Source organism: Pan troglodytes, chromosome 1 (genome assembly GCF_028858775.2).
Source record: "Pan troglodytes isolate AG18354 chromosome 1, NHGRI_mPanTro3-v2.0_pri, whole genome shotgun sequence".
NCBI classification, from domain to species: Eukaryota; Metazoa; Chordata; class Mammalia; order Primates; family Hominidae; genus Pan; species Pan troglodytes.
The window spans coordinates 93,802,244-93,823,744 of NC_072398.2; the positions used below are offsets into that span (position 1 = coordinate 93,802,244).

General features: G+C 41.4%; 1 protein-coding gene across 15 annotated transcripts in view; it reads left to right on the plus strand.

Moving 5' to 3' along the window:
- ASH1L (ASH1 like histone lysine methyltransferase) overlaps positions 1-21,501 on the plus strand; it is a 228,048-nt gene that overhangs the window by 169,526 nt on the left and 37,021 nt on the right. For all 15 annotated transcript variants that reach the window (XR_010157608.1, XR_010157610.1, XR_010157609.1 and 12 more), the window contains 3 exons: positions 13,679-13,752; positions 15,247-15,292; positions 15,406-15,514. Coding sequence is in view for 12 of the 15 variants with exons in the window: in XM_054672121.2 (XP_054528096.1) it covers positions 13,679-13,752; positions 15,247-15,292; positions 15,406-15,514 (229 nt within the window). In the remaining 3 variants the exon portion in view is untranslated. The remainder of the gene's footprint in view (positions 1-13,678; positions 13,753-15,246; positions 15,293-15,405; positions 15,515-21,501) is intronic.

Genomic DNA, 21,501 nt, shown 5'->3' on the forward strand with positions numbered 1-21,501 from the left:
CCTGTCTCTACTAAAAATATAAAAAATTAGCTGGGCATGGTGGCAGGCACCTGTAGTCCCAGCTACTTGGGAGGCTGAGGCAGGAGAATGGCGTGAACCCAGGAGGCAGAGTGTGCAGTGAGCCGAGATTGCGCCACTGCACTCCAGCCTGGACGACAGAGTGAGACTCTGTCTCAAAAAAAAAAAAAGAAAAGAAATAAGGATAAAATATTGAATGTAAATGTCAGGTTTTCTTCATATATTCAGTTTGTTTAAACAAAATTGCTTTAAAGGGGTTCATTAAACACATAGTATGAAACCAGGAACACCTTAATTGTATACTTGATGTTGATCCTATGTCTTGTAGTGTTTTCTTCAACTATGATTCTCTTAACCCTCTTGACTATGGAGCTCTTTTTTATATTCTGATTAACTAATCTCCTTTTCTCCCTGAGAGAGTTCAGTACCAGCAGAGTTTTTTAATCAGCAGACATAAACAAGTTCTTCAGTAAAGATTAGTTTGCTTGAATTATTCTGTATTGGGTGGCTGGAGACAGATTTAACTACAACATGAAGTTACAAGGTTTAATTCTCAGCTACATAAACTTTATGTGTGCTTACTTAATGAAGGTAAGAGTAAGTTCCTTATTCTCTAGGATTAGTGCCAAAGCTCTTTTGAAAGAGTCTTTTGTATTTACTAGTGAGATCATAGCAGTGGAAGCAGGCTCTCAGCAAATTTAAAATCTGCTAATGATAAATAGGCTTTGAAAATAAGAACAAGGCTGGACGCGGTGGCTCACACTTGTAATCCCAGCACTTTGGGAGGCTGAGGTGGGCGGATCCCTTGAATCCAGGAGTTCAAGATCACCCCATTGCACTCCGGCATGGGTGACAAGAGTGAGACTCCATCTCAAAAAAAAAAAAGAAAAAAAAAAAAGAAAAGACGAGGAATTCTACTTTTGGTGTTGAAAGAGTAGATTATATCAGGCTAACCCTCCCGGGAATAACAATTATCCACCTGTAATCCCAGCACTTTGGGAGGCCGAGGCAGGTGGATCACCTGAGGTCAGGAGTTCAAGACCAGCCTGGCCAACATGGTGAAACCCCATCTGCACTAAAAATACAAAAATTAGCTGGACATAATGGTGTGTGCCTGTAGTCCCAGCTCCTCAAGAGGCTGAGGCACGAGAATCACTTGAACCTGGGAGGCAGAGGTTGCAGAGAGCCGAGATCATGCTACTGTACTCCAGCCTGGGCAACAGAGCAAGACTCTCAAAAAAAATAAATAAATAAATAAGAAAAAAATGCATCAACTGGACAAATTTAAAACATAGTAATCCTAAGTCACTGGAGAGCAACCAAAAGCAGGCACAAACTGAAGAAAAATCAATAATTAGAAGAGGAGAAGCACACTGGTTGCATTTCCCACTTGTATAGCTCTTTTTATCGGTGGCCAGGTCCCAGTTAGCAGTACAAGTAAGCACTTAGAAACCTTGAATCTTACTGATTATTTAAGGGCCATGTTTCAGGACAGCTACAGCAGCAGGAAAGTGAGGGATAAAATGCTAATAGGGGAAACTGCAAATTTTGCATATAAACTCAAGCCACATATCTAGGTAACTGACTCCCTAAACTATGTATATGCAGCCAGAATCCAGTATAGTTAGTTGAGACTAAAGATACTAAGTAGGGATTTCAGCTGCTGCCTACCCCACGGAAGAGAGTGTTACAGATTTTGGTTAACCCACAGTAACTGGTTGCTCTAATGCAAAGAAAAACTTATTTTCTTTTATTTCTTTCTTATTTTTTATTTTTATTTCTATTTTTTTGAGATGGAATCTCATTGTGTTGTCGAGGCTCAAGTGCAGTAGTGCAATCTTGGCTCACTGCAGCCTTTACCTCCTAGGCTCAAGTGATTCTCCCACTTCAGCCTCCCAAGTAGCTGGGACCACAGGCATGCACTACCACACTTGGCTAATTTTTTGTATTTTTGATAAAGATGGGGTTTCACCATGTTGCTCAGGCTAGTCTCAAACTCTTGAGTTCAAGCAATTTGCCCACCTCAGCCTCCCAAAGTGCTGGGATTACAGGCATGAGCCACTGCGCCCGGCCAAAACCAGTTATTTTCATAGGATAATAACACAATTGAGAATCTCTGTAACGTATACTTATAATGTCCATAATTCAATCCAAAATTACTGGACGTTAATAAACATGAAAATATAATTCATATTAAGAGAGAAGGCAGTCAACACTGACAATTTCCAAGGTCATCCAGATGCTGAAAATAGCAGACAAGGATTTTAAAGTCATTGTTATAACTGTGTTCAAGGATGTAAAGGAAAATATGCTTATAATGAATAAGCAGATAAATCTTAAAAATGGAAACATAAAAATTTTAAAATGAACAATAGCCAAATGAAAGTCCCAGAACTAAAACATATATGTCTGATTTTAAAACACAAAATGTAGGTTTAATAACAGATTGAAGATGGCAGAAGTGTCAGTTGAACTTGAAAGTATATGAATATAAATTGTCAGCCAGGTGCGATGGTTCACACCTGTAATGCCAGCACTTTGGGAGGCTGAGGCAGGTGGATCACCTGAGGTCAGGAGTTCGAGACCAGCCTGGCCAACATGGCAAAACCCCATCTCTGCCAAAAATACAAAAATTAGCCAGGTGTGGTCGCATGCACTTGTATTCCCAGCTACTCAGGAGGCTGAGGCAGGACAATCGCTTGAACCCAGGAGGCAGAGGTTACAGTGAGCAGAGATTGCGCCACTGTACTCCAGCCTGGGCAACAGAGCAAGACTCCGTCTCAAAAAAAAAAAAAAAACACGGCCAGGTGTGGTGGCTCACGCCTATAATCCCAGCACTTTGGGAAGCCAAGGCGGGCAGATCATGAGGTCAGGAGATCGAAACCATCCTGGCTAACACGGTGAAACCACGTCTCTACTAAAAATACAAAAAAATAATTAGCCAGGCGTGGTGGCGGGCGCATGTAGTCCCAGCTACTCAGGAGGCTGAGGCAGGAGAATGGTGTGAACCTGGGAGGTGGAGCTTGCAGTGAGCTGAGATCACGCCACTGCACTCCAGCCTGGGTGACAGAGCGAGACTCCGTCTCAAAAAAAAGAAAGAAAAAAAGGGGGTGGGGGGGAAAGAATGATATTAACTACAGATATCTTTAATAAGATAAGGAAATTCCTTTTTAGTTCTGAGAGCTTTCTGCAGAAGTCTTTAGAATTAATTTTGTTCTATAGTTGTTTTTTCTTTTTAAAGTCTTTGTCAAGTTTTGTATTAGGCATACACTAGCCTCATTAAATGAGTTGGAAAATTATTTTCCTCCTCTGTTTTCTGGAAGACTGGTATTACTTCTTTCTCAAATATATACCAGACTTCACTAGGGAAGCCATTTAGAACTGAAATTTTTTATGTGAATAATATGGTAAGGTACTCAATTTATTTAAAAGATCTAGACTATTTAGATGTTCATCTTGACTCAGTTTTGATACATTGTATTTCTAAAGGAATTTGTCCATTTTATCTAAATTATTAAAGATACTGGCATAACATTATTTATAACATTCCCTTATTAGTCTCTTAATGAGTCTAGGACTTATAGTGAGATCAACTTTTTTAATTTTGGATACTGGTAAGCCACCACACCTGGCCTAATATCATTCTTAATGGTGAAATGTTGAATGTTTCCTCCTAAGATTGGGAAGAAGATAGAGTTGTCCACTCTGACTCAGCATTACATGGATGTTCTAGGCAGTGTATTAAGTCAAGAAGATGAGTAAGAGTCATCATAATGATCAGGAACGAAGAAATGAAACTGTTTCTGTTTATAGATGACATGATTGTTTATATAAAAAAAAAATCCAAAGAGATCCACACCAAAAAAAAAAAAAAAGCTACTGGTAGTAGTAGCAGCAAGGTTATTGGAAAATCATCAGTATTAAAAAAATCAATTGTATTCTTATAAAACTTAATATACTCTGGACATTTGATGTGGCAGTCATGCTCCTTGGTATTTTCTCAAATAATTTGAAAACATATCTATTGAAAAGAAAAACCTGCATATAGATGTGTGTTTTGTTTTTGTTTTTGTTTTCTTTTGAGATGGAGTCTCGCTCTGTTGCCCAGGCTGGAGTGCAGTGGCGTGATCTTGGCTCTCTGCATTCTCCTCCTCCCGGGTTCAAGCAATTCTTGCACCTCAGCCTCCTGAGTATCTGGGACTGCAGGCATGCGCCACCATGCCCAGCTAATTTTTGTATTTTTAGTAGAGACAGGGTTTCACCATGTTGCCCAGGCTGGTCTCAGACTCCTAACCTCAAGTGATCCACCCACCTCGTCCTTCCAAAGTGCTGGGATTACAGGCATGAGCCACCGCGCCTAGCCTCTTTTTTAAAGTCTTAAATAAACATATATTCAGATAATATAAATATATATCTCCAAGTAAAGGGTTTATTTGGGAATAATATACAATAATTAGGCTTGGCGTGGTAGCTCACACCTGTAATCCCAACACTTTGGGAGGCCGAGGCAGGCAGATCACCTGAGGTCAGAAGTTCGAGACCAGCCTGGCCAACATGGTCTCTACTAAAAATAGAAAAAAATTAGCCAGGAGTGATAGTGGATGCCTGTAATCCCAGTTACTCAGGAGGCTGAGACAGGAGGATCACTTGAACTCAGGAGGTGGAGGTTGCAATGAGCCAGGATCACACCATTGCACTCCAGCCTGCGTGACAGAGCAAGACTCTGTCTCAAAAAAAAAGAATTAGTCCAGGCATGGTGGCTCATGCCTGTAATCCCAGCACTTTGGGAGGCCGAGGAGAGAAGATCGCTTGAGGCCAGGAGTTTGAGACCAACTTAGGCAATGTAGTGAGAACCTCTCTCTATAAAGCAATAACAACATTTGCTGGGTGCGGTGGTACATGCCTACTCAGGAGGCTGAGGCAGGAGGATCACTTGAGCCCAGGAGATCGAGGCTGCAGTGAGTTATGATTGCACCAGCACACTCCAGCCTGGGTGATGGATCAAGTCCCTGTTTTCTATGAAAAAAAAAAAGAATCGCAATTCAGGACACATAGACCAGGGTAGTCCCTAAGTGTGTCTGAAAAACAAAGAGAAAGGCTGGGGTTGTATTGAGCAAAAGAGGAAGGTTGGAAGAAGGTCAGCCAGGCCCAGTGGCTCAAGCCTATAATCCCAGCACTTTGGGAGGCTGAGGCTGAGGCTGTTGGATTGCTTGAGCTCAGGAATTCGAGACCAGCCTGGACAACATAATGAAAACCCGTGTATACAAAAATTTAAAAAGAAAAGAAAAATTTAGCCAGGTATGGTGACATGCACCTGTGGTCCAGCTACTTAGGAGCCTGAGGCAGGAGGATCACCTGAGCCTGGGAGGTTGAGGCTGCAATGAGCTGAGATTGCATCAGTGCACTCCAGCCTGAAAGACAGAGTGAGATCCTGTCTCAAAAACAAAGAAAGAAAAGAAAAAGGTCACTGGTACAGTTGTCATTGGTGAGTGGCAGCAGTTACTATATAAGACATAGTCTTAATTATAGTTAGATCTTTGTGAATTTTCTGTTGAAATGCAAAATCAGTTCCTGGATCAGGGACCTTAGTGCCCTCCCCCATGGCCTCCTGACTCCATTTTAGTTGGATATGGTATGAATGATTCCATTTTGTCTAATCAACTTTCACACCTCTCTCAAACTTACACCAGCAAACACCCACTGGGGAGTGTTTGCTTAAGCAAAAGTTCCTTAAGCTGATAAACAACTTTAGCAAAGTCTCAGGATACAAAATCAATGTACAAAAATCACTAGCGTTCCTATACACCAATAACAGTTAAGCCAAGAGCCAAATCATGATTGAACTCTCATTCACAATTGCCACAAAAAGAATAAAATACCTAGGAATACAGCTAACTAGGGAAGCGAAGGATCTCTATAAGGAGAACTACAAACCACTGCTCAAAGAAATCAGCGAAGACACCAATGGAAAAATATTCCATGCTTACGGATTGGAAGAATAAATACCGTTAAAATGGCCATATTGCCCAAAGCAATTTATAGATTCAATGCTATTCCCATTAAACTACCATTGAAATTCTTCATAGAGCTAGAAAAAAACTATTTTAACATTCATATGGAACCAAAAAAGAACCTAAATAGCCAAGGCAATCCTACACACAAAAAAAGAACAAAGCTGAAGGCATCATGCTACCTGACTTCAAACTATACTACAGGGCTACAGTAATCAAAACAGCATGGTACTGATACAAGAGCAGACACATAGACCAGTGAAACAGAATAGAGAACCCAGAAATAAGACTGCACACCTACAACTGCGTGATCTTTAACAAACCTGACAAAAACAAGCAATTGGGAAAGGATTCCCTATTCAGTAAATGGTGCTGGAATAACTGGTTAGCCATATGCAGAAGGTTGAAACTGGACCCCTTCCTTACAGCATATAGAAAAACAAACTCAATATGGATTAAAAACTTCAATGTAGGCCAGGCGTGGTGGCTCACGCCTGTAATCCCAGCACTTTGGGAGGCTGAGGCACGTGGATCACTTGAGGCCAGCAGTTTGAGACCAGCCTGGCCAACATGGCAAAACCCCATCTCTAACAAAAATGCAAAAATTAGCTGGGTGTGGTGGCACATGCCTATAATCCCAGCTACTTGAGAGGCTGAGGCATGAGAATCACTTGAACCCTGGAGGTGGAGGTTGCATTGAGCTGAGATCACTGCACTCCAGCCTGGGCAACACAGCAAAACTCTGTCTCAAAAAAAAAAAAAAAAGACTTAATTGTAAAACCCAAAACTATAAAAACCCTGCAAGACAATCTAGGCAGTACCATTCAGGACATAGGCACAGGCAAAGACTTCATGACGATGCCAAAAGCAATTGTAACAAAAGCAAAAATGGACAAATAGTATGAACTTCTGCACAGCAAAATAAACTATGAACAGAGTAAACAACCTATAAAATGGGAGAAAAATTTTGCAAACTGCATCTGACAAAGATCTAATATCCAGCATCTATAAGGAACTTAAATATACAAGAAAAAAAACCATTAAGAAGTGGGCAAGGCCTGGTGTGGTGGCTCACGCCTGTCATCCCAGCACTTCGGGAAACCAAGGCAGGCAGATCACTTGAGATCAGGAGTTTGAGACCAGCCTGGCCAACATGGTGAAACCCCGTCTCTACTAAAAAAAAAAAAAATAGAAAAAATTAGCTGGGCATGGTGGCACGTGCCTGTAATCCCAGCTATTCAGGAGGCTGAGACAGAATTGCTTGAACTCCGGGTGGCAGAGGTTGCAATGAGCTGAGATCATGCCACTCCACTCCAGCCTAGGCCAAAAAGTAAGACTCCGTCTCAAAACAACAATAATAATAAAAATTTTTTAAAGACTCTTGGCCAGGCACAGTGGCTCACATCTGTAAACCCAGCACTTTGGGAGGCCAAGGCAGGCAGATCACCTGAGGTCAGGAGTTCGAGACCATTGGCCAACATGGTGAAACCCTGTCTCTACTTAAAATACAAAAAAATTAGTTGGGCATGGTGGTGGGCTCCTGTAATCCCAGCTACTTGGGAGGCTGAGGCGGGAGAATCGCTTGAACTCAGGAGGCACAGGTTGCAGTGAGCTGAGATTACACCACTGCACTCCAGCCTGGGTGACAGAGTGAGACTCCATCTCCAAAAAAAAAAAAAAAAAAAAAAAAGGGCAAGGGACATGAACAGACACTTCTCAAAAGACACATATGTGGCCAACAATCATATGTCTCTCCCTCCACTGCCATGGTGTCAGAGGAGGTCTAGCCGAGTCAGACTTTTACCAACACCTAGCAGTAACATAACTACCCCACCACAATGTCAGTGGAGACCCCTTGGGAAATTGGAATTCTAACCATTCCCTAGCAGTAATGGGGAGCTTCCCCATCCCCCAACACTCAGGTTTCGGTGGAGGCCTAGTAGGCAACTTGGACTTTTACTTACAGCTGGCAGTAATGAGGCAGCTTTATCCCTTTTCTGCTGGAGCAGTTTCAGAAAAAGCCAGCTAAAATACAAATTTCATAAAATCTAGAACCTTATACTACTACGAAAGTGTTTAGCTTTGAATTTAAAATCACATGTTATTTGCCAAGCATGGTGGCTCATGCCTTGAAATCCCAGCACTTTGGGAAGACAATATATGTCCACACCAAGACATTAGAATTATCTGGCAGATTTTTAAAGCAGTCTTGATAAAAATGCCTTAGTGAGCAATTGTGAACATGCTTGAAACAAATCAAGAAATAGAAGATGATAATTTTTCATATTTTATTTTATTTATTATTTTAATTTTTTGAGACAGGTTCTTGCTCTGTTGCCCAGTCTGGAGTGCAGTGGCACAATCTCTGCCCACTGTAGCCTCCGCCTCCCAGGTTCAAGTGATTTCTCCTGCCTCAGCCTCCCGAGTAGCTGGAGTTACAGGCATGTGCCACCACACCTAGCTAATTTTTGTATTTTTAGTAAAGACGGGGTTTTACCACGTTGGCCAGACTGGTCTGGAACTCCTGACCTCAAGTGATCTGCCCGCCTCACCTCCCAAAGTGCTGGGTTTACAGGCATGAGCCACTGCACCTGGCCAATAATTTTTTTAAATTAGAATTTTTATAACTGACTCAGTAATTGAAATAAAAAGTTCAGAGCTTTTATGAGAGAAATTGAACCAGAAAAAAAAAATACATTCAGAGATAGACTTAACAGCAGAATGAATGGGACAGAGGAAATAATCTATGCACTAGAAGATAGAATAATACATATTACTCAGCGTATACAACAACATAGAAAATAGAATTAAAAACAGAAAGACTGAGGAGCTTGTGAGAATATGACAAAAAAAGCAAATTTGTGTTATCGGAGTCATGGAAGGAGGGAAAAAAAGGGCATAGATGAAAAGCACCTTAGTAAATAACAACTGGAAACTTAACAAATTTGGCAGGAGACAGAAATCTCTGTATTCAAGAAGATTAGCAGACTCCGAACAGGATAAACTCAAACAAATATATGCCGAGACACATAATCACATTTCAGAACACTAACAAAACAATTTTAGGCTGGGCGAGATAGGTTGCTCCTGTAATACCAAATACCTTGGGAGGCTGATTGCTTGAGCTCAGAAGTTTGAGACCACCCTGAGCAACATGGTGAAACCCTGTCTCTACAAAAAATACAAAAAAAATTAGCCAGGCATGGTTGGCAAATGCTTGTCATCCCAACTACTCAGGAGAACGAATCTCAGAAAAAATAAAAAAAACAAAAAAAACCACACCAATTTTAAAGCAATGACAGAGAAATTACCCTTACCTATAAGGATAAAACAATTCAAACGACAGTAGATTTCTCATCTGAATCTATGGAGGCCAAATGGAAGTGATACAGCATTTTTCACATCCTAAAAGCAAAGAATTGTCAACTCCGAATCTTCTAACCAATGAAAATATCTGTCAGGAATTAAGAAGAAATGAAGGCATTCTTAGATTAAGGAAAACTAAGAGAGTTTGTTGCCAGCAGATGTACCCTATGAGTAAAGCAAGTTCTGTGAACAGAAAGGAAACAATTTTTAAAAAAGACACTTTGGAACATTAGGAAGGAAGAATACAGTAAGCAAAAACATGGATATATACAATAGGCTTTCCTTCTCTTGAGTTTTTTCTAAGTTACGTTTAATCATTGAAGCAAAAAGTTTTAACACTGCTGTATTGTTTTAGCAACTTTATTAAGATATAATTCACAGACCATTCAATTTACTCTTTTAAAATAGACTATAGTTTTTGATATATTACATTTTTTTAACTTCCAGTAAAATATACATAATACAGTTTGCATTTTGATCATTTTTAAGTGGACAATTCAGTGTCATTAGGTACATTCGCATTGTTGTATGACCATGACTGCTATCCATCCCCGGAACATTTTCATTATCCCCTACTGTAACTCTGTACCCGTTAAACTGTAACTCTCCATTCTCTGTTCCCCTCAGCCTCTGGTAATCACTGCCTATTTCTTTGAAAGTGGGGTTGTATAATACCTGTTCTTTTGTATCTGCCTTAATTCACTTAGCATAATTTCTTTAAGGTTCATCCATGTTGTAGTACCATCATGTGTTGCTTAACGATGAGGATACATTCTGAGAAATGCATTGTTAGGCAATCTTATAATTATGCAAACAGAATATACTAACCAGGCTGTATGGTATAGCCTCTTGCTCCTAAGCTACAAACCTGTATATCATGTTAGTATACTGAATACAGTAGTCAGTTGTGACACAGTGGTAAGTATTTACATATCTAAATGTAGAAAAGGTACAGTAAAAATACAATATAAAGGATAAAAAATGGCAGCCCACTATGGGGCACTTACCTGAATGGAGCTTACAGGACTGTAAGTTCCTCTCAGTGGGTCAGTGATTGAGTGGAGAGTGAATGTGAAGGCCTAGGACATCACTGTTAAACTACTGTAGATTTTATAAACACTGCACACTTAGGCTACACTAAATTTTTATTTTTTGTTCCTCAATAGTTAAGTTAATCTTAGCTTTCTGTAGCTTTTTTACTTTATAAACTTTTAATTTTTTAACACTTTGACTCATAATAACTTAGCTTTAAACATGAACACATTGTACAGCTGTACAAGAAAATATTTTCTTTATGTCCTTATTTTATAAGCTTTATTTTTAACATTTTTTCTTCTTTTTAAACTTTTCTAGTTAAAAGCGAAAAGAGGGCCAGGCATGGCGGCTTACGCCTGTAATCCCAACACTTTGGGAGGCCAGGGCAGGCAGATCGCTTGAGCCCAGGAGTTTGAGACCAGCCTGGGCAACATGGCAAGACCCTGTCTACAAAAAATAAAAAATCAGCCAGGCATGGTGGCACATGCCTGTAGTGCCAGCAACTTGGCAGGTAGAAGTGAGAGGATCGCTTTAGTCTGGGAGGTTGAGGCAGCAGTGAGCCATGATCCTGCTATTGTACTCCAGGCTGGGTGACAGAGCGAGACACTGTCTCGAAAAAAAAAAAAAAGAGCTGAGACACAAACCCACATTAGCCTAGGCCCACTCAGGGGCAAGATCATCAATATCACTGTTTTCTCGCTGTATGTCTTGTTCTACTGAAAGGTCTTCAGGGGCAGTAACACTCGTGGAGCTGTCATCTGATATGGTAATAATGTCTTCTGGAATATCTCCTGAAGGATCTGCCTAAGACTGTTTTTTGGTTTGGTTTGGGTTTTTGTTTGTTCGTTTGTTTGTTTGAGACAGAGTCTTGCTCTGTCGCCCAGGCTGGAGTGCAGTGGCACCATCTCAGCTCACTGCAAGCTCCATCTCCTGGGTTCACACCATTCTCCTGCCTCAGCCTCCCGAGTAGCTGGGACTACAGATGCCCGCCACCACGCCCAGCTAATTTTTTGTATTTTTAGTAGAGACAGGGTTTCACCATGTTAGCCAGGATGGTCTTGATCTCCTGACCTCATGATCTGCCCACCTCAGCCTCCCAAACTGCTGGGATTACAGGCGTGAGCCACCACGCCCAGCCTGGTTTGGTTTTTTGAGACAGAGTCTGTGTTGTTGCCTGCTGGAGTGTAATGGCACGATCTGGGCTCACTGCAACCTCCACCTCCCAGTTCAAACAATTCTCCTGCCTCAGCCTCCTGAGTAGCTGGGACTACAGGTGTGCGCCACCACACCCAGCTAATTTTTGTATTTTTAGCAGAGACAGGCTTTCACCATGTTGGCCAGGCTGTTCTCGAACTCCTGACCTCAAGTGATCCACCCACCTCGGCCTCCCAAAGTGCTGGGATTACAGGTGTGGGCCAGCACTCCTGGCAAGGCTGTTTTTTTGTTTTGTTTTGTTTTGTTTTCCTTTTTTTTTGAGACCGTGTCTCACTCTGTTGCCTAGGCTGGAGTGCAGTACGTGATCTTGGCACACTGCAACCTCCACCTCTACCTCTGCCTCCCAGGTTCAAGTGATTCTCCTATTTCAGCCTCCCAAGTAGCTGGGATTACAGGCGTGTGCCACCACACCCAGCTAATTTTTGTATTTTTAGTAGAGTTGGGGTTTCACCATGTTGGCCAGGCTGGTCTTGAACTCCTGACCTCAAGTGATCTGCCTGCCTCAGCCTCCCAAAGTGTTGTTGGGATTACAGGCATGAACCATTGCGCCCAGCCAAGGTTGGTTTTTTTGTTTGTTTGATTTTTGGTTTTTTTTGAGACAGAGTCTCGCACTATTGTCCAGGCGGGAGTGCAGTGGTGCAATCTTGGCTCACTGCAACCTCTGCCTCCCAGGTTCAAGCAATTCTCCTGCCTCAGCCTCCTGAGTAGCTGGGATTACAGGCACCCACCACCACACCCGGCTAATTTTTTGTATTTTTAATACAGACGGGGTTTCACTATGTTGGCCAGCCTTGTCTCTAATGCCTGACCTCGTGATCTACCTGCCTCGGCCTCCCAAAGTGCTGGGATTACAGGCATGAGCCACCGCACCCAGCCAAGGATGTCTTTTAATAAGCAGGAGTATACTCTAAAATAATGATGAAAAGTATAGTATATTAATTATAAAACCAGCAACAAAGACATTTTATCAAGTATTATGTATTATACTTAATTATGTCTGCTATGCTTGTATTCAACTGGTAGCGCTATAGGTTTATTTGCACCAGCATCACCACAAACACATGATTAACACTTTGCACTGCAAAGTTACGACAGCTAGGAGGAATTTTTCAGCTCCCTTATTACCTTCTGGGTCCACCATCATATATGCAGTCCGTTGTTGACTAAAACATTGGCACATGACTATATGTATAAGAATTTCATTCTTTTGGCCAGGTGCGGTGGCTCATGCCTGTAATCCCAGCACTTTGGGAGGCTGAAGCAGGTGGACCACCTTAGGTCAGGAGTTCAAGACCAGCCTGACCAACATGGAGAAACCCTGTCTCTACTAAAAAAAAAAAAAAAAAATTACAAAATTAGCTGGGTGTGGTAGCACATGCCTGTAATCCCAGCTACTCAAGAAGCTGAGGCAGGAGAATCGCTTAAACCCAGGAGGCAGAGGTTACAGTGAGCCGAGATCGCACCATTGCACTCTAGCCTGGGCAGCAAGAGCGAAACCTCATCTCAAAAAAAAAAAAGAATTTCATTCTTTTTAAGGCTGAATAATTTTATATAAGACAAAAACAAAAAAATCAAAAATACTATTTCAATAGGTAGGAAAAAATGTTAAAAGATCATAAATTTGCCCGGAAAACTTCTCGAGTTATTTAAACACAAGAATTTCTCCTTTTTGTAATCAACCTTAGGTTATGTGTAATAATGAAGAGCAGGTGCCAGATGCTGTACCCTTAATAATTTTTAATAATAATAAAATATTTAATAAGCTTCATAATGACCTGTGTGTTTTTGGTTGTAGTTTTGCTGTATTTGTTGTTTTATGTAGACTATTATACTTAAAATATATCTTTGGCATATATCGTGTGGAGTATAGTGGGAAAGAAGAGCTAAAATTAAAAATTGGTGATGGAAAAATCCTTAAAGAATTAAATCTTTATTTTTTTAGTCAGTACATGTTAGTTCTTGTAGCTGTTTGACACCTTTGTATAAGCAAATATTAGAATAGGTATTGAAATTAATAGTGTTTTTTGTTTCAGGAAAGTATCTAAGACAAAAGAGAATTGACTTCCAGCTTCCTTATGATATCCTTTGGCAGTGGAAACACAATCAGGTACAGAGAGCCTGTTTTACCAGGTTTCATTCTTAAGTGGTAAAGGGGGAGGGGTGGAAATGCAAGTGTTTTTCTCTCCCCTTGTTATGTTTTCATCTTAGGAGGTTTTCAGAAGTGTCCCTGTGAAGGTTAGGACTAAGAAAAATGAATTTGCATCCATCTTTAATGTGACCTATTTGCCTTTACTCTTACTGCAAAATAGCAGTAAGTTCCTGCTTTCCTAGGCAACCTTCTGTTGTTATTCTGGACTTTTATTTTGGTAGCAAAGATTTTGTTCTGTAAGAATTCTATTTGATGCAGGTCTCAGGAGAATTTAGATGTACTGCCAGCAGCACTAAGAAATTTCAGACTTTATTTTTGTTGGCTCCTTCTTATCAGTTTGAAATTTATTTTTCACATGCAAAAGAGATTCTTCTATCAAAGGAAGCAGGGAAATGTTTAACACTCTTGCACTTTTAAAAAATCTTTAAATATATTGGTCACTAAAAATAGGAAGATGCCGTGTTTTTTCTCTTGCTTCCCAAATTGAAAAGTTTCCCGTAGTGATTTTTGTATTAGCTTATAGCCCCCAGGTCTCATATTGAGAACAACCATTGGGAAATAGAAATAGTCATGCAATTGAGGTGAATAGATTTCTTGAGTTCTGCCAAAATGCCACCAAAGGTTTATTTTGGAAAGCCAAAATTGACATTCCCCTCTGCGTTGTCTTCTCCAATGGCCTCTCTTGAATTCTGAGAGTATTAATATGTTAGGTATTTGTCTCAGAGTTTTTAACAATGAAGGAGAGAATGCTTTGAACATACTGACTGGAAAATAATGGTGGGATTATTCCAATATATTAATAAACAGTCTAGCTTTGTGCAAGTTGCTGTTTGTTTTGTACAGTCCCTTATGGCAAAATGCTGGAAGATTGCCTCTCTTCTAATGCATTCTTTTTTTTTTTCTTTCTAATGTCTTCTTGATTATAATGTGAGAGCTCCATTTTGCCTGCCTGCCCTCTCTCCTTTATTCACTAAATTAATTGCCTTAATTAAAATTTGAAATGTTTTCCTATAATTCTCAACCTGAAAAGCCAGGGTACTCATCTTTTTAATTTCATGTACCCACCCAGACATCTAAATAAGCCCTATGCATGTTGTTTTCCTTTCTTTTGATAGAAGCAAATAGAATCTTAATTTGTCCAAATGAATAGCTTTGGTCTCCAGCGTGATTTTCATTTAAGTCTATCCAACAACATGCTGAAGAAACATGTAATTCCACTTGTATAAACTATTTAGTGCTTCTTCTGTTGAATCTTATTCTCTCACCTTTTATTTCAGAGTAAAAAGAGATCACACCAAGAGTTTCCCTCAAATGTATCCAACCCAAAATATCTTGTAAATATTTCCAGATGAGCAGAGCACATAGAAAATTTCCTGTATTTTTAGTGATTGATGCTGCTGTCTGGCATTTGAAGTTAAATGCTATATCAAGATTTTTCTTCTTTTCTTCTAGCTATACAAAAAGCCAGATGTCCCACTATATAAGAAAATTCGTTCAAGTGAGTAACTTAGGAGCTATTTTTTCTGCCTCTATACGTTAATGTTCTTCTGAGCCTAGCACTTGAAAAATTATCCTGTATGTTCACAAACTATTCTTTGCTTTCTTTTCAAGATGTTTACGTTGATGTCAAACCCCTTTCTGGTTACGAAGCTACCACCTGTAACTGTAAGAAGCCAGATGATGACACCAGGAAGGGCTGTGTTGATGACTGCCTCAATAGGTACTGTCATGCTTTGATTTCTCTAAAGCATAGGCTTTAAGGTATACATACAACACTTCCTTTGGAGGGTACAGTTAAATAGGCTCTTTGATTTTTTTCAAGAAGTTGCACAAAGATATATAAACCATAATGGGTGGGCGGAATACAGAAACAGAAAATGAATGAGATTTAGAGTCTTGTGTGTGCCTTCGTTGGTTTAAATCCTTTTACTTTTTTTTTGTTTGTTTTTTTGTTTTGTTTTGTTTTGTTTTTTTTGAGACGGAGTCTCCCTCTGTCGCCCAGGCTGGAGTGCAGTGGCGCGATCTCGGCTCACTGCAAGCTCCGCCTCCCGGGTTCACACCATTCTCCTGCCTCAGCCTCCCTGGTAGCCAGCACTGCAGGCACCCACCATCACACCCAGCTAATTTTTTTGTATTTTTAGTAGAGATGGGATTTCACCATATTAGCCAGGATGGTCTCAATCTGACCTCGTGATCCACCAGCCTCGGCCTCCCAAAGTGCTGGGATTACAGGCGTGAGCCACCGCGCCCAGCCAATCCTTTTACTATTTATGAGACCTGAGAAAAGTTATTTAATGCATCTAATAAAAGTAATACCTTACCTTCTCTATGGAGGGTTTGTGGAGATTATATGAGACTGTTGATAAACAATGTTTGTGAAGTTTTGGCTTTCTTGTTTTGGGGTTTTTTGTTTTGTTTTGTTTTGCTTTTTTTAAAGATGGGTCTCACTGTGTTGCCCAGGCTGGATTCAAACTCCTGGGCTCAAATAGTCCTCCCACCTCAACCTCCTGAGTAGCTGGAACTATAGGTATGTGATACTGTGCCCAGCTCATAAAACATTAAGCACAGTCCTAGGTACCTTCCTAGCTCTCAATATATGGTTGCCACAATGAGGAAGCAGAATAGGACAGTGGCAGTGAGAGTGAAGAGGAAGGGCATAATATATTTTAGAAGAAAAGTATGTTGATAAACCATCGGCATATAGGGGATATGCTCTTCATATGGGGATATATTCTCTCTCTGACAATAAAGTGTGGAATCTAACTGAATTGGAGATAAGAATTATGAATTTGGCTGGCATGGTGGCTCATGCCTATAATCCAAGCACTTTGGGAGGCTAAGGCAGGCGGGTCACCTGAGGTCGGGAGTTCAAGACCAGCCTGACCAACATGGAGAAACCCCATCTCTACTAAAAATACAAAATTAGCCGGGCATGGTGGCTCATGCCTATAATCCCGGCTACGTGGGAGGCTGAGGCAGGAAAATTGCTTGAACCCGGGAGGCAGAGGTTGCAGTGAGCCAAGGTCCTGCCATTGCACTCCAGCCTGGGCAACAAGAGGGAAACTCCATCTCCCAAAAAAAAAAAAAAAAGAATTATGAGTTATGACTTTGATTTGAGTCTATGTAATTTTTTTTTTTCTTTTTCTGAGACGGAGTCTAGCTCTGTTACCCAGGCTGGAGTGCAGTGGCGCGATCTTGGCTCACTGCAACCTCTGCCTCCTGGGTTCAAGAGATTCTCCTGCCTCAGCCTCCCAAGTAGCTGGGATTACAGGTGCCCCCCACCATGCCTGGCTAATTTTTGTATTTTTTTAATTTATTTTTTTGAGACAGAGTCGCACTCTGTCGCCAGGCTGGAGTGCGGTGGCACGATCTCAGCTCACTGCAACCTCCACTTCCCAGGTTCAAGTGATTCTCCTACCTCAGCCTCCCGAGTAGCTGGGACTACAGGCATGAGCCACCACACCTGGCCAAGAGAGTATATAATTTTAAACGGCACTGAAATTTCAAAATAGAAATGTCTAATAGACAAAGCAGTGGATATAGAATTTGTTGTTTTAGTAACAATGCACATTTGCAGCAAAATAAAAAAGAATCAGTGAATTTTACATCACTATTTCCTGTTCTGGATAGTTCTCATGGCCAAAAGTAGCTTCTTTCATCTCTAGTCAGCTGTCCATGTGGTCTGAAGGGAATCAATGTTTTAGTTCTTCCTGCTTCAGCATGCCAGTTGGGAAATTCTACCTTACCTGCATCACTGTAAATTCACACCTTATCATTTTATGTACATACGGGTTCACATAGTGTTTTGCATACTGATTTTCTTTACTCACAAATATTTTAAATGCACACTTTTATTAAACAGTGTGGTCCACAAGCTCAGTATTTTTATTTATTTATGACACAGGATATCACTCTGTTGCCCAGGCTGGAGTGCAGTGTCGCCATCACAGCTCACTACGACTTCGACCTTCCGGACTCAAGCAATCCTCCCATGTTAGCCTCCTGAGTAGCTGAGACTAAAGACGCGTGTCACCACGCCTGGCTAATTTATTTATTTTATTTATTTTTAACGTAGAGACGGGGTCTCGATACTTAGCCGAGGCCGGTCCTGAACCCTTAAATCTCACTATATGAAGGACAACCTAGATCTACGTTTAGTAGCTGGCTGGAGTGCGACTCTCTCATTTTTCTTTTTTTTTGAGACGAAGTTTCATTCTCATTGCCCAGGCTGGAGTGCAATGGCACAATCTCAGCTCACTGCAGCCTCCACCTCCCGGGTTCAAGCGATTCTCCTGCCTCATCCTTCATCCTTCCGAGTAGCTGGGATTTACAGGCACCTGCCACTGCACCCGGCTAATAATTTTTGTATTTTTAGTAGAGACAGGGTTTTGCCTTGTTGGCCACGCTGGTCTCGAACTCCTGACCTCAGGTGATCCTCTTGCCTCAGCCTCCCAAAATGCTGAGATTACAGGTGTGAGCCACTGCATCCAGCCCAACTCTTGTTTTTCAAGGGCATTATCTGGCTAAAGATAATGACAAATTGTACTAAATCAAAGACCTCACATTGTAGTTTACAGCATCTAATTTCAGATTTTGGTAAATTTAGTTTGGTTTCCAGACACAACAAATAGAAACATGTTTTGGTTTTATATAATTTAAGGACTTATTCTGGTTGTCAAAACAAATGGGGAATATATTTCAATGCCTTGAACTCTAGAAACTACAAATTTTCAGTAACCTCTGAATGATTGTTCCCTGGAAGAAATCTTTTAAAATTTAAATCTCTCTTATCTGAGCACTCTTTTATTTATACTTCAGGGTTTTTTTAATCCGGATGCAGTTTATAGTATGTGTTATTAGGTATTATGAAAATACTTGGTGCCATCCAAGCACAGTGGCTCACGTCTGTAATCCCAACACTTTGGGAGGCTGAGGTAGGCAGATCACTTGAGGTCAGGAGTTTGAGACCAGCCTGGGCAACATGGCAAAACCCCACTTCTACAAAAAATACAAAAGTTAGCAGGCATAGTGGTGCATGCCTGCAGTCCCAGCTACTTGGGAGGCTGAGGTAGGAGGATCGCTTGAGCCTGGAGGTTGAGGCTGTGATCACGCCACTGTACTCCAGGCTGGGTGACAGAGTGAGACCCTGTGTCAAAAAAAGAAAAGAAGAAAATATAGGTGTGGAATATTATGAACTAGAGGTTACATTTGAAGCCATGATTATAGATGAGCTCTCTAGAAAAAGGAATATGGTAGAGGAAAAAAGGATTTCTACCAGAAAAGACAGGAATTGGTATTGGCAAGGTGGGAAATCCAGTATCATAAAAAATGAGGAAAGCCAAAAAAGGAAGGCATTTCAAGAGGGGTATTCAATAATATTCATGTACCAAAGAAGTCAGCAAACGGAAGAGTAAAGGTGGTTGAATTTGATGTTAAGGCACTGTCTTCTTTACAGCTGAAGCTGATTATCTTAAATTGAAGAATAATCCAGTCGATACTTTCTCTGCTCCTATTTACATGATTTGACACTGTGTGCCGTGTGCCCTTTAGAATCATGGTGGTATTTTTGTTTAGAGTAAGTCAGATTACTCTGAAAGTACTTTAAGGTATAAACTGTTATATATTTTCTTTACAAAACTTTTTACTTTTTTTTTTCCTTTTTTGAGACAGTCTCGCTCTGTCACCCAGGCTGGAGTGCAGTGGCACCATCTTGGCTCACTGCAGCCTCTGCCTCCCAGGTTCAAGCGATTCTCCTACCTCCGCCTCCCAAGTAGCTGGGATTACAGTTGCCACCACGCCTGGCTAATTTTTGTATTTTTAATAGAGACGAGGTTTCGCCGTGTTGGCCAGGCTGATCTCGAACTCCTGACCTCACGTGATCCTCCCACCTCTGCCCCCCAAAGTGCTGGGATTACAGGCATGAGCCACCGTGCCCGGCCTTTAAAATTATTATTATAAATATAACATGATATTTTGACGATTATTTTCTTGATCATTCCTTGTTTTAGTCATGCTTAAGGCCAGGCATGTTGGCTTACGCCTGTAATCCAGCATTTTGGAAGGCCAGGGTGGGCGGATCACTTGAGTCCAGGAGTTTGTGACCAGCCTGGGCAACATGGAAAAACCCCATCTTTACTAAAAATACAAAACATCAACTGGGCATGGTGGCGTGTGCCTATAGTCCCAGCTATTCTGGAGGCTGAGGTGAGAAAATCACCTGAGCCCAGGAGGTCGAGGCTGCAGTGAGCCAAGATCATGCCACTGCACTCCAGCCTGGGCAACCAGAATGAGACCCTGTATCCAAAAAACAAACCAAAAAATTATGCTTAACAGCCTAGATGAGATTTCAAACCATACACCAAAACTAAACAGCTCCCATTAAAACAGCCAGGTGCATTGGCTCACAAAATGCTGTAATCCTTAGCATTTTGGGAGGCCGATGAGGGAGGATCCCATGACCCCCAGGAATTTGAGACCAGCCTAAGCAACATAGCAGCAAGACCTCACCTCTACAAATAATTTTTTTTTAAGTAGTCAGATGCGGTGGTGCGCGCCTGTGTTCCCAGCTACCCAGGAAGCTGAGGTGGGAGAATTGCTTGAGCCCAGGTGGTCAGAGCTGCAGCGAGCCATTATTGTGCCACTGTACTTCAACCTGGGTGACAGAGCGAGACCCTGTCTCCAAAAAAAAAGTAAAGAAAGCAGTGACAAGATGTGTGTGACTTCTTTTGTCTTCTACGTTCAGTTTTTTTTTGTTTTGTTTTGTTTTTAGACGGAGCCTCACTCTTTTGCCCAGGCTGGAGTACAGTGGTGCAATCTCAGCTCACTGCAACGTCCGCCGGACAAGTTCAAGCAATTCTCCTGTCTCAGCCTCCCGAGTAGCTGGGACTATAGGCACACACCACCACGCCCAGCTAATTTTTGTATTTTTAGTAGAGATGGGGTTTCGCCACCTTGGTCAGGCTGGTCTTGAACTCCTGACCTCACATGATCCTCCCGCCTCTGCCCCCTAAAGTGCTGGGATTACAGGCATGAGCCACTGCACCCATCTAGAATTTTTAACTTGTTAATTCCCTAACTACTATGGGTTCAGCTAGTCATATAGCCTGGAAATGTCATTTCAATTAATGTAATATAAAATTCCTGTAATACAACAGCAGCAAATATACCTAATGTCACTGAACTGTACTCTTAAAAATGGTTAAGGCTGGGTGTGGTAGTTCATGCCTGTAATCCCACCTACTCAGGAGGCCGAGGCAGGATGGATCCCTTGAGCCAAGGAGTTCGAGGCTGCAGTAGGCTGTGATCAGGCCACTGCACCCCAGTCTGGGTGACAGAGGGAGACTTCCCCCTCTTTAATTAAAAAAAAAAAGGCCAGGCACGATGGCTCATGCCTGTAATCCCAGAACTTTGAGAGGCTGAGGTGGGCGGATCACTTGAGGCCAGGAGTTCGAGACCAGCCTGGCCAACATTGCAAAACCTCGTCTCTACTACAAATACGAAAATTAGCTGGGCGTAGTGGTGCATGTCTGTAATCCCAGCTACTTGGGAAGCTGAGGCAGGAGAATCCCTTGAATCCAGGAGGCAGAGGTTGTAGTGAGCTGAGATTTAGCCACTGCACTCCAGCCTGGGTGACAGAGCGAGACTTTGCCTCAAAAAAAATAAAAATAAATTAAAAAAAAAAAAAAAAAAACCAGCTGGGCACAGTGG